Source organism: Paramisgurnus dabryanus, chromosome 2 (assembly GCF_030506205.2).
Source record: "Paramisgurnus dabryanus chromosome 2, PD_genome_1.1, whole genome shotgun sequence".
Lineage (NCBI taxonomy): Eukaryota > Metazoa > Chordata > Actinopteri > Cypriniformes > Cobitidae > Paramisgurnus > Paramisgurnus dabryanus.
Window position 1 is genome coordinate 28,230,409 of NC_133338.1, and position 12,913 is coordinate 28,243,321.

General features: G+C 35.9%; 2 protein-coding genes and 1 long non-coding RNA gene across 3 annotated transcripts; 1 reads left to right on the forward strand and 2 right to left on the reverse strand.

Annotated features, from left to right (window-relative positions):
* Positions 1-236: 236 nt before the first annotated feature.
* tmed3 (transmembrane p24 trafficking protein 3) lies at positions 237-2,923 on the reverse strand. Its single transcript, XM_065267924.1, has 3 exons — positions 2,654-2,923; positions 1,906-2,151; positions 237-1,398 (listed from the first exon to the last, which is right to left on the reverse strand). The coding sequence occupies exons 1-3, from the start codon at positions 2,795-2,797 to the stop codon at positions 1,165-1,167; spliced, it is 624 nt and encodes a 207-aa protein (XP_065123996.1). The 5' UTR covers positions 2,798-2,923; the 3' UTR covers positions 237-1,164.
* Positions 2,924-3,471: 548 nt separating this feature from the next.
* Positions 3,472-9,189, forward strand: LOC135749190 (retinol dehydrogenase 11). The gene is made up of 7 exons (XM_065267672.1): positions 3,472-3,700; positions 6,843-6,983; positions 7,537-7,728; positions 7,808-7,969; positions 8,164-8,280; positions 8,367-8,565; positions 8,731-9,189. Exons 1-7 carry the CDS (start codon positions 3,625-3,627, stop codon positions 8,825-8,827), a joined length of 984 nt encoding a protein of 327 aa, XP_065123744.1. The 5' UTR covers positions 3,472-3,624; the 3' UTR covers positions 8,828-9,189.
* A 920-nt stretch (positions 9,190-10,109) lies between these two features.
* Positions 10,110-10,901, reverse strand: LOC135749191 (uncharacterized). The gene is made up of 3 exons (XR_010532311.1): positions 10,626-10,901; positions 10,435-10,522; positions 10,110-10,298 (listed from the first exon to the last, which is right to left on the reverse strand). It is a non-coding gene; the product is annotated as an uncharacterized lncRNA (long non-coding RNA).
* Positions 10,902-12,913: the final 2,012 nt, after the last annotated feature.

The window sequence follows — 12,913 nt, forward strand, 5'->3', positions numbered from 1 at the left end:
GGTGTAAGACATTTAAAATGCAAACATCGCTCTGCTTGGCAAGCCTGCATCTTAAACCATTGTTTTGTTATGTTTGTGATTCAACAAACACATTAAAACAAACAAACAAACAAAAATTATTATTTAATTTCAATTTAATTACTTTATTTACTTATAATAAAATAAGTAATAAAATAAAAAAGTATTTATTTATTTTAATTACTCGGTTATTACCAGGCAGAAATATAAACAACTCAAAAGGACAAAATGAATTTAATTTACATAACAAATCATTATATTCTCTATTTCCCTTTTGGGGTGCCGTATTGTACAATGGTCACATTTGTAACATTTGAAACTGTAAACACTGCATAAAGAGAGTAAAAATACAATCTGTAAATCTAGAAAAACATTGTTTGAACTGCACATTTAGTTGATGTTTGATTAGTATTAGTAAATAGAGACGCAATATAAAATCCAGTGCTATATAGCCACAATAACTTACAGTTGGTGATGATGTGCATGCAGTTGGCACTTACATTTACAGTACACAGTTAGGATTTGCATATAATAATTGCAAATAATCTTCAACATCATGGACATTTGAGAGTGTACTTTGATATTATTGCCAAACTACTATTCTTCATTTAAATGAAAGTCTATGCATTGAAAATTGACAAAGTAGTATTCCCCTCCCATAAAAAAAAAAAAGATGTAGGTACATAAAGGTATAGCAGTTCATTTCAATTACTGCAAAAATACACATAGAGAACAACATTTACTACACTAGGGCCCAATTTCACAGACAAGACTTGGATTAGGCCAGGTTTAGGCATTAGTTCAATCAGGACATTTAAGTAGCTTTTATAAATGTGACTTTACTGGTGTGCATTTTTTAAGACATAACAATGCCACTGAAATATTTCAGTGCAAGATGTTTTGAGTTAAGACAACTCAAACATAAATCTTAGTCTAGACTTAAGCCTTGTCTGCGAAACAGGGCTATTATGAAAAACTTTGCACATCATTTAGTGCAAAGCTCTGCAATCATAAATTTGTTTGAAAAAAAGGTCACTTGTGGTCGGCTTTAGGCATAATTTAAGACGGCTTGTTTAAATCGCACAAGACTGATAAATCAGTTGATTATCTCCAAGGAGAGATAAAGGCAGATAAAGGCAAAAAGTTCTATGTGCTGGTGGCAACATTTGTTTTCTTATCATTAAAGAAGCTCCTGAGCATTAGCACCTGGCCAATGCTAACCACAAACAGGATGAGGGCCTCGCCAACGGACCAATAGAACACTCGCACATTCAGGTCTTCTGCTCTGGTTCGGTCTAGAGCCTCCTGAAGACGGTACCAAGTCTGGGAGTCTGAAACCGCCCTCAGTATCTCATGGATAGACATGCAGGATGACTCCATCTGCATGAGTTATTCAGAGGTTCATATTAGCACAGTATATAGGCTACACAGAGCTAAAGAAAATCAACAATGTGTGAGTGGATAAAGTGTGTCCTAAATAGCATACTTATGCACTATTCTAAGCCATTTTGTAGTATAAATAGTGCAAGTAGTGTGTTTCAAAAAAAAATTCAAAAAAGAAATGCACATTAAATACCTGGATGCACTTATTTAACTAACTAATTGGATTGTGATAACAACAGATAACCTTGACATTAAAAGAACAATGTAAACATTCATTTTTATTGACTTGCATTGTACCTTTACATTTGACCTCATTTGCACTTGTCTGGCAACCAGGTTATATCTCTGTGATTAGTAAAAAAGCAAGTGTTCCAATCGGGATGATACTACTCTTCTAAAATGTATACATTAGACTAGTTGGTTAAGTACATAGTGCATAGTTTAAGTGCATAGTATGTAATTTAGGAAACAGCTGTAGTGTTTGTGTACGAGTCAGTTTCTCACCTGTGTGAGTGATGTTGATCTGCTCGTATCAGGCAGTAAAGGTCTCTCATCTCCAGTTCTAAAGTCCAGGTAAACGGTTTTGTGAGAGAAGGTTGAAAACTCGTTGCTAAAGCAGACCTTGTACTCTCCCTTCATGGCCGTTGTATGGGAAAAACTATCATATTGCTTCTTTCGTTCGTCATACAGTATACTATTCAGTGGATCTGTCACAAAACAGTCAACATCATAGTTCCCCCCTGCAATAACCTGCATGAGAAAGAAAAGTTTTGATATTGAACACATTTCATAGAGGTAAAACTGTATATTGTTTGTCCATTACAGACACTTTATGTCTTGACAACAAAAATAAAACTATTAATCTTTTCATCATTCATTTCGAGAAAATGTACATGCTGAACTTGTTTGACAACATTCCCCAGTACCCCTATGTATGCATATGGTTTTATTGTCTACCTTCTCACTTTAATAGCTATAACCAATACATTATAATATATGTATAGTACTGAACTGTACCGTGTCTTGTTACCAGTTAAGTAAGCAAGTTTGTGAACATCTTTAAAGAGGAGATATAAAGAAACTGAAAGAAAAATGATAAATAATTCATAAAAATTGTAAAAAAAGAAAAAAAAGAAAAAGAAAGACAGTCATTTGTTTTACTGCTACCCAAACCTTCAACTTAGTAAAAGCTAGATAAACAGCACCTATTTCGCAATATTGATAAGAAACTGATCTTTGTCAGCGCAATTACCTGAAAGTCTATGTCAAACTTCACTCCTTGCTCTAGATCCTCGTAATAACATTGCTTCTCGTTATCAGGCAATTCAAATGTCAATTCGGTGGCGTTTATATAGGCTGTGTATACCACTAAAAGTAAAAGCCACCCGTGCCGCATGCTGTTTTAATAAAGGTTACAATTATTCCTTAAAATTAACAGAAATCTTCCTCCATTGAGTTAAAGTTTACGTGTATAAAACACCGACTTCCCAGCTGACTCGAAACACCACTGACGTGGCAGGACGACGAGCTACTTCCGGGTTATTTTTGTATTTATTTTTCAAAATAAATATAAGAGCTAACGTTAGATTATTTCAAAAACCACTCGGGAGTCAGTTTGTCAGTGATTTTTCATGGCTGGAAAATAATATATAAAACAATATGATTAGTGCATTTTAAAATTGGTCGTGAAAATGAAATATGTTTCCTTGTTGTATTATCAATTTTTGAATTTATCTTTAATGAACATTAAATAACAGTGAAAAACGTTTGCATGAGATTTTAAGGGGATTTTTAAAATACACCATCCAATTTTCGACACAGATCAAAGTTTGTTTTTTTCATCATCACCCACTATTATAACAATAGCTCGATTTTAAGATGGAAGTTTTTTTTATCAATGTAAAGTCGGTCAAGGTCGTGGGTTATTTATTCACTATTTATTATAAGTCTATTGGCTGCTGTTTCTGTAGATGCCAACTCCATACATACAGTAACAATCGAACTTTTATTTTGAAAATCAATACTGCCTGGAACGTGAATCCACTTTTTTGTTTACCCTTACCTCTCCCCCCTTCTAGTTTAGGGGCGTCGACCTTTTTGCAGGCACGTTTACTACAACCTTAGTTAATAAATGTTTTTCAACAAGATAACTTTATTGTCGAAGAAACTGTGCTGCCGTTATACGAGTGTCATACAGTGTAACTAGGATCAACCGGCTGAAAAATGCAGGATTACACAAAGCAAGTAAAAGAATTTGTGGACGAACACCGTCTGGCACTCACAGTTGTACTTGCTTCAGGTAAGTTAGGATAAAGTGCATACCATGAATTTGCTTATTAGCTGTTGTCTAAAATTATGGGTTACATTATTTCTTCCACTATCATGGAAAACTTATAGTTATGGACGGTTATAAAACTTTTTAAACAAGTTTCTGGACCTGGAAAGTCATTTTCTTTAATAATATTTTTAAATAAAAATGTTATTTACAGTGATGTAAATTATTTTTAATCGTCACGATAAATCGCACGCGATTGTCACGCGCATTTCGTCAGTAAAGCCGGTTCTTTGATTAGTAATAAATCGCCATCAGCTGCGGAGCGGCATTTACTTTACGTAGCCGTAGTTCACTGACAAGCAGGGAAATATCGGATTCATAATCGCGGATGAACCGTCTGCGATTTTAAATGCGATATTTCCCCGCTTGTCAGTGAACTACGGCTCTATAGTAAATGCCGCACCATTTAAAAGCACCTGATTTATTACTAATCAAGGAACCGGCTTTACTGACTAGATGCGCGTGACAATCGCGTGCGATTTATCGTGCAGCCGTACGTAAAATATAAACTATGATTGTCATTCAGACAAAAAAGTGCAATATCTGGATCAGGGATCTCCAACACCTGTTTATGGAGAGTTTTCTTCCTGCATACTTCTGTCACAGTTCTCCACTTTTCCAACTTGTTTAGTAGGTGGAGTTGTGTTGCTTGGGTTTGGAGCTGAAGCTGAACCTATGAGCTGAACTCGCACGTAGCTCTCCAGGAGCAGGGCTGAAGACCCCAGTTCTGTGAAGTTACATTTAAATCCTGGATGAGGATTTAAATATAACTAACGAACGATCAATATCCACGTAAAGTGTGCGAATGCATTCAAACATACTAAGAAGTATTGTAATATTGGTTTATTAGTTTAATTTAGTATTATTTTCTTATTGTGTGCGTTAAAGCTTACAACCTTTGCCTGTTTTTGCGAAAGGTACAGAGGTCGTGAGAGACCGCGATAAAGTTGACTTGACGCTGAATGTTAGGCGATAAACCACAGTAAATCCCTAGTGGAGTTCAGCTGCATAAAAATGCCTTATTTGGAAAGTAATCGATCGTAGAACTGAACACAGATAGCGAGGCGCTAGGGCTTAAAGGGATAGTTCACCCAAAAATGAAAATTCTGTCATAATTTATTCACCCTCGTGTTGTTTTAAAACTGTATGAGTGTTTTTTTTTTTTTTGATGAACACAAAATAAGATATTTTAATAAATGATGGTAAGCACACAGCTGATTGTAAACATTGACTTTCATAGTAGGAAAACAAATATTATTGAAGTATTGGGATTAATGATGAAGAAGATATTTTGATAAATGATGGTACTCTTGAATTTCATTAATTTTAGTATTTGTTTTTCCTACTATGGAAGTCAATGGTTACAATCAGCTGTATCATGTGTTTAGGGACACACCCATTGAAGTTAAGTAGGGCTTATTTATTGTAAACAAATTTATATATTTGTTGACATTTTAATATCATGTGTTGAGTTATAGTTCTGTGAATTAAACTGACTTTGAAATGTTCTTTTAAGAAGGAATAACAAGACCATACCTGTCAACTCTCCCATTTTTCACTGGATTCTCCTGTATTTTGCCATTCTATCCCACTATCATCCCATCTAAATATTTTCCCGTATTTCTCCCATATTTTTTTAACTTTCTATAAAAAATCCCACTGGGCATATTTGTCTTGTTTGCTGCCGGGAAAGCTGGAAGCACTATACCCTGTAACCTAACTCAGACGACACCCAGCGGCAATAAAACAAGAAGATAAAGAACAGCATCTCGACCCGCACGTCCCAGGCCTAACGTACACAAACTCCCACATTTGGAAGTGCGTGCGGCAGTGTGCAGTGCATTCTTTGTAACTTTGCATTTTGGGAAACACTGCTGTTTGTGCTTTACTATTATGTAAAATCAAAGTTAACAAATACACTCCTAGAAGGTGTTAAGGAATGCAACGTCTGCCACCTATGTATATAACAAGTCCTTTTCAGATTCATAACACAACAAATGGAAAAAAATACATTTTCTTAGCGGTTAGACCATAGACTGTAAAAAATAGGGTTAGACCAGGGGTTTTTAAACTATGGATCATAGTGGATTGCGCAAAGTCAATTGGTGGTTGTAGTGAATGACTCAAAAACAGTTTGCCATGTCAAAGATGGAAATCATAGTGAAATGAATGATTGAAATCAAACTTTGATGCTCATTATCTCAGAATTAGATTTTTGAGACATTTTAGCTAGGTTTTCACAGACAGTGTCACATATTTGTTGATATTTCAATACCCTGATGAGTTCAGTGAAAATCTAAATGTGACCCGTCCTGGCGTATTAAGGCAAATTATGAGCAAAACATTAAACTTAAAAAAAAAAAACATTTTATAAAAAACCTTTTGTTGATAGAGTCAGCAATGTCAATTTTGAAAAAAAAAACAAGTTAAAGTTTTTTGATGATTTAAAAACAAAATTACACCCACACTATACAGAATCACTGGTAATACCAAGATATTTGGCACATAAAGTCAATACCAATATAACAGTTAACCAACTGTTAACCAGTACCAATATAACAGTTAACCAAACATTCACTTGAGACTTAACATGTTTAATTTTAATTTAGAAGTGTGTATCATAATTTACATATATGAGTAAAAGATCCCTGGAAATGTTGTTCTGTGAACCAGTAACAAAACACCATTTAAAGTTTACATGTCAAGCTGTGATCAGTTTTAATTAATTTATTCAGACATCTGAATTTCAAACTCAGTCAAGTCAAAGTCATCTAATTTTTTTAACCAGTTACAAGCCACATCCATTAGATTTCAGAAGTAGTTTGTATAAATGTAAGCATATGGATGCCGTTTTTGCTCTTTGTTTTGCACTTTGTAGACAGTCCCTATATTGCATCATAACGTTACAAGATATATCACAGTACCTCAAGCACAAACAATATTGTGTGGTCCACAGTTAAATCAATTAGACCACATGTTTCTTATCATGCATCATGCTAAATTATTTATAATCTATTGAAAGTTTCTGAGTCTAGACCTCAGACTTAGTTTGTATGAGTAGGTTATAGGTGAGAAACATTAATCTATGTTGCACTTGTGCCGGTAGGTGTCAGTGTCTTTGCTCTGCGGAGATGGATGGCCGGCGGAGTCTGCCGAAGCAAAGCCCGCTTGGATGGAAAAACTGTTCTGATAACAGGAGCCAACACTGGGATCGGTAAAGAGACTGCGGTGGATATAGCCAGGAGAGGTCAGCTCAATTTAAAGACCTCTATGGATGTTTAGTATTAGTTGATCCAACATCATATTGTGATCTAGTTTTAATGTTTAATCCAGATAGAGTCACTAATTGATATATAGTTTCTTCCTCTTGAATGAAGCATAAAGTGGACTTGAAGATATTGACAGATCCACACAGGGGGAAATGCCAGTGACATAGAATATAGGTCTTTGACATCAAAAATGCTGTTTGTTTGTAAAAAAAAAAAAAACACACATTTCAGATGCCAAAAGTTTCTTGTCACATTTCAAGATAACTGGTACAATTTCCTGTCCCAAGTAAACTATTGGGATAGTACAGTACAGTTACTTTTGGCAAAATGTCATCTTGGACTAAAATATGACAAGTTTTGCTGCAGTAGTTTGAGCTTTAAAATGTTTAAAAAAACTGCATCCACTTTCACCTACACAAGTCCATTGTTGTGCAACAGAGTTCATATGGCCAGACAACTGTAGAAATACACTGCATTTCACCAAGTTGGTTGATCCTAACACAGTTACTTTTTATATTTCCCATTTTTCAGGTGCAAGGGTGATTATGGCCTGCAGAGACATGGAAAGAGCCAACAAGGCAGCAGAGGAGATCAGGAAGAGGAGTGGAAATGGCAACATTGTTGTGAGGAGGTTGGATCTTGCCTCCCTGCAGTCTGTTAGAGCTTTGGCCAAGGAAATACAGGAGAATGAAGATAGATTGGATATTCTGATCAATAATGCTGGTAAGGAATATGACACATGATTTTTGATTTCATAACAACATACATTGTACCATTAAACCTTTCTTTAACTTCCCAATAGGGGTAATGATGTGCCCAAAGTGGCAGACAGAAGATGGCTTTGAGATGCAGTTTGGGGTGAACCACCTTGGCCATTTTCTGCTTACCAACTTGCTTCTGGATTTGTTAAAGAAATCAGCACCTAGTCGTATCGTCAATGTTTCCAGTCTGGCCCACGAGACAGGTGTTTAAGACCCTTTTGGCATTCTATACATTTTTTTAAAGAGGTGTTTGTAGTTCTTATATTTCTGCATAATAAAGTGTTGTTTTGTGGATGAGCTATACATTCCAAAACATTCTTTTACATTTTAAAGTCTTGATTAATTTTACATCTCATGTGACACACCATATATGTTTATTTATTTTGCTGATGGATAGGCAAGATTCATTTTGATGATATAAATTTGGATGAAAACTACAATCCGCACACAAGCTACCTGCAGAGCAAGCTGGCTAATGTTCTGTTCAACCATGAACTAGCGGTCAGGTTGAACGGTAAGCAATAATGAAACCTCAATTGCTTTGTCTTAACATTTCCCACAGTGTCACCCTTTAAACACTTTTCACTATTCAACATGCAGGCACAGGAGTGACAACTTACGCCCTTCATCCCGGTGTTATCCGTACTGAGCTGGGTCGACACTTTTTTTCTTCTCTGTGGAAGAGAGTTCTGTTTTTTCCCTTTGCGTGTCTGATCAAAACACCTCGGGAGGGTGCTCAGACCAGCATCTATTGTGCGGTGGATGAGAGTCTAAAGAATTCCAGTGGCCTTTACTACAGGTCAGTAGCTTCGAATGACTCTATCGCAAATATTATTTAATGAGGTTGTACTCATCAGTTGTTAAAAACATACTACCGACCCAAACATATTCATTTGCTATTGGTTGTGTCTTATGTCCTTTTTAATGATGTCGTACATTGCTTTGTGTTTGATGTGTTTTGCAGTGACTGTGCACCCAAACAGGCAGCTCCTCAGGGTAGAGATGATGCTGCGGCCCGCAGATTGTGGGACCTTAGTGCTTCCATGGTGGGCCTGGCTTGAGACATCAGTGACAATGAATTAATGAATTAACGAATCACTTTTCTTATTTCTTTCTTTGCACCTTCCTCACCCTCCCTCTCTTACCCTTGCACTCTTTTCATTTAAAAGCTTGTCAGCATCTTAATGTCTTTTATTTGCAAATTCCAAAACTATTATATGAACCTGCTTAATTTATATGAGGAACAAATGGAACTTATGAAAAGTTAATAATTTTTTTAAATATCGGTTTACTTTTTAAATACAAATTGAATTGCCAATGCTTGACACTTGACACTTTTGTGTATAAATGAATAAGATTACTATTTTCATGAAACATATTTGTGACTCAGGAAATAAAGGCAATTTAAATGTTACACCTCGGATTAGTAGCAAGACTTTGAATTGAATTGTGTTTTTCACAAAGTTTTCATTTCATTATTTTTCATTTTATACAGTGTTGAACCTTTAATCTAAGTTTATTAATTTAAATACAAAGATATAAAAACAATAACTATGGCTTGTTTTAGGCAAACATGTAAAAACAGTGTCATATGATGTCACTTATTGAACAGTATACAGCAGTGGTTCTCAAACTATTTTGCACCCCCCCCCCCCACCCCCGGTTAAATTTTTTACATAAAACATAGTCAAACTTTGAATTTGAGTTAAACAAAACAAATTGAATTATATAATGTAGTGCTGTTGGTTAGTAGCCTTATTTTTAAGGTTTAATTACACATAATGTGATAAATTAATCTATTTTATACATTTTCATTAAACTGGGGCCGTGAAATTTTGAGCTCAACTGGTATACAAAAAAATTACTGTACCATAGTCAAACATACATAGTGTACATTTATATGCATATTTTTTAATTAGTTTAGATTTCCTTTTAATATATTAAACCTACAGTCAAATAAAAAATTAACTGATTAAAATTAGTTATTAATGAGACTTTACTATCATTTAGATCAGGGGGTCCTGGAGGGCCACTGTCCTGCAGAGTTTAGTTCCAATCCTAATTAAACACACCTGAAAAATCAAATTAAAGTCTTCAGGATTACTTGGAAATGAAATTCAGATGTGTTTGATTAGGGTTGGAACTAAACTCTGCAGGACAGTGGCCCTCCAGGACCCAGGGTTCCCCACTCCTGATTTAGATCAATGGTTCTCAAACTTTTTCAACGTGCGTCCCCCCCTTGTTTGCGGTGCATTTCTTCGCGGACCCCTAAAGAAAATTTATGACAAATGTGTTCTAAAACGTAACATTTTAATTAAACACAACATATTAAATTATACAAAGCAGTGCTATAGGTTAGTGACCTTATTTTTTTAGGATTAATTACACAGAATTCATAATAAATTAATGTATTTTATAAAATGTCATAAAACTTGGGCCCTCCTGGCACCATCTCAAGGCCCCCAGTTTGAGGACCGCTGATTTAGATACATTTTCCTATGATTAAATCAAAGTATTGTTCCACTGTAGTATCTGGAAAGAAATTTAAATTGTGTTGGATTAATTAAGAAAATGTAAAAAAAAACATGCATAGCTTATCTGCATATACTGACAACTGTTGGTTAAATCTTTGACATGCACAAATTTGCAGTCACCACCAAACCCTGACCTGAGATCTCAGAGGACACAATGCTGTAAGTGTCAGCCACATGCCCTTATCAGTTCTCCGTCCAACAGATTCACCATCCTTAGCTGGGCTGGAAAAGTGATAAGGAGATGTGAGCGACCATTTGAACAAACTCAAAAGTCCCACTCAGAACTCCAATTTCTCTGAAACAAAACTCTGACAGACGTTCCCACCTGCTCTGTCCAGCTTTATTCGTTCAGCCAAAAGAACAGCAACTGAGTCTTCTTAAATTGTCTCCCAAGATAGGTAGAGGTAGAGCTGCAGCTGAGAATAGCAGATTGGAAAAGACATCTGTGTTTTCTCCAAGCCAGCATAGACAGTGGACACACATCAGGATGAGTCCGTGAGGCAGTTTTCCACAAATCAGTTTGAGGCAGGAGGTCTTCACGGTCTAGTACAGTCGCACGGATGTACAGACGTATGTGTCTGTGGACACACCCCACATAGGAGTTTTATTTCCTCTCCACCCCACCTATCTGCAGGTCAACCCTGACATGCTATTGGTTCACAATTGGGATCACTGGTAAAACCCCTTTTGCCGAAAAAGTAATCCGTCACTTGTTGATCGCACTGTCAGTCATATTTAAAACAGCCAGTGAAAAGGGAAAGTCCGGGTCTGGTGGGTGTGTTCTTCCCAGGTGTGACCGAAATGAACATTCCAGTCTTCACATACCTGTCAGCCCCCTTTTCTTCTGCTTCCCTGGAGAGAGACGCAACCACACACCCTCATTAGACAAAAGATATTAGACCAAATATTTTCTGCTGTAGGAATTTTTGTGGGCTCAGTTGTCTTTCACCTGTCAAAATCACTTAGGCTCACTTGTCACTAAATGTTTCTTCAAAGCTCTGAGATTGGAAAAGTTTAAAAGCCAAGGCTGGAGAGTTGATGCATTTGCATTATTTTAGAGGTTAACCAGGGCATTCACCAAATCTCACTTTCGCTCACTTCAAACGCTTGGCTTCTGTGAAGTCCTTTGAAACAGGTGCAAGCAGTGACACGCACTGTTTACACCGAGCAGTCAACATCACATCAAATTTTCTTACAGACACACCAAAGGATGTATTAGGGTGTGCGTGTGTGTTTGTCATTTGTGCACATTTGCCTCAAGGAGGTGTGAGAATGCAGGTTTGTAACATTCCAGCGAATAAGAAGTTACTATACAGCTTCTCTTTAAAGCAAGTTATAACAAGACCTTAATCATCACCCAGTGTGACTAAGAACTTCTGCAATCATGTGTAATGGATGTGAAAGAAAAAGGACATATATATCGCTTTGTATAAGATGGGACTGATGCTCTGGTAGATGGTTATGGGAAAAAGACAAACACACAACAGGGAGGGATCCAGATGCTGTCCAATTAATTAGATCACGCTCATTTCTCAATCATTCAACAAATGCTAACTCACACACAGGACATAGTGCATTGACCTACCCTCTAAGCCCTCAACCAGCCATAATACTAAAACTAAAAAACATGCATATACTGTAAGTCATTTTTGCAATATATTTTTAGTTTCTGAAACTGCCAGAAACCCAGTTTATAATTGCATTATATTCTTTCAAAAGCATTGTGTGCTTTTTAAACCTTAGATAATCTGGATAGGCCTGCCTAAAAAAGTGTTTTATTTGTGTTAAGGAAACTTTTGTACAACTGTAACAAATATATTATAATTATATTGACTATATTGGTAATATGCAAGTAATATATTAAAAGGAACACATAAGTGCAACCTGACTGCAGTCATGAAATGAGCCGTCTTTCCACCTGACTGCCTGTTTTGTGAGTGATGGATAGTGATGTCTTAGCATGCCTGTGTCAGGAAAAGGGAGCCAGTGACTTTGTGTGCTTTGTGGCCAATTATTTAGTTCAGTTGCTCTGGATTGTGTGAAAGTCCCATGTAAAGCAAACAAGCCTTAGTTATCCTTTATCTGATCCTGGAGTTCCGTCCGAATCAGACACTCCGATCACCCATGTGGATAATAGGATATATGCTAAAACATCTTCAGCATCAGAGCAGGATTACAAAAAACACATTCCCAGCATTACCATTACTCACCTACTGTGCGTCCCTCTTAGAAAAAAATCACTAAAATGATTTGAATTCTTTTAATATGTTTATTTTGAAATTGTGTATTTGCAATTATCATGTTATTTTCTGGTGATAAAAGTACATTTTTATGTATATTTTTGTTTGTTTCTGTTCAACATATTATATTGCTTCAACATATTTGATTTATGGCTTTCAATACCATTTAAGAAAGCACATAAGTTTTAACTCTTCAAATTTATCTGCCAGCGACTTTCGATAGATTATTAACTGATTGGTTGATTGACTGATTAATTTGTTTGTTCATTAATTCTAAATAACATTTAATTGACATTATTACTGATACACAGCATTTTCTTTTGCATAATGTTTGTATAATAATGAAAAGTCATTATTTATTTAACAAAAACTG

Coding starts and splice junctions, on each gene's coding strand:
- tmed3 (XM_065267924.1), bottom strand. CDS start 2,797: ATGCGGCACGGGTGGCTTTTACTTTTAGTGGTATACACAGCCTATATA. Junction 2,152..2,653: donor AGTTTGACATAGACTTTCAG/GTAATTGCGCTG, acceptor TTTCTCATGCAG/GTTATTGCAGGGGGGAACTA. Junction 1,399..1,905: donor GATCAACATCACTCACACAG/GTGAGAAACTGA, acceptor TAACTCATGCAG/ATGGAGTCATCCTGCATGTC.
- LOC135749190 (XM_065267672.1), top strand. CDS start 3,625: ATGCAGGATTACACAAAGCAAGTAAAAGAATTTGTGGACGAACACCGT. Junction 3,701..6,842: donor CACAGTTGTACTTGCTTCAG/GTAAGTTAGGAT, acceptor TTGTGCCGGTAG/GTGTCAGTGTCTTTGCTCTG. Junction 7,729..7,807: donor TATTCTGATCAATAATGCTG/GTAAGGAATATG, acceptor ACTTCCCAATAG/GGGTAATGATGTGCCCAAAG.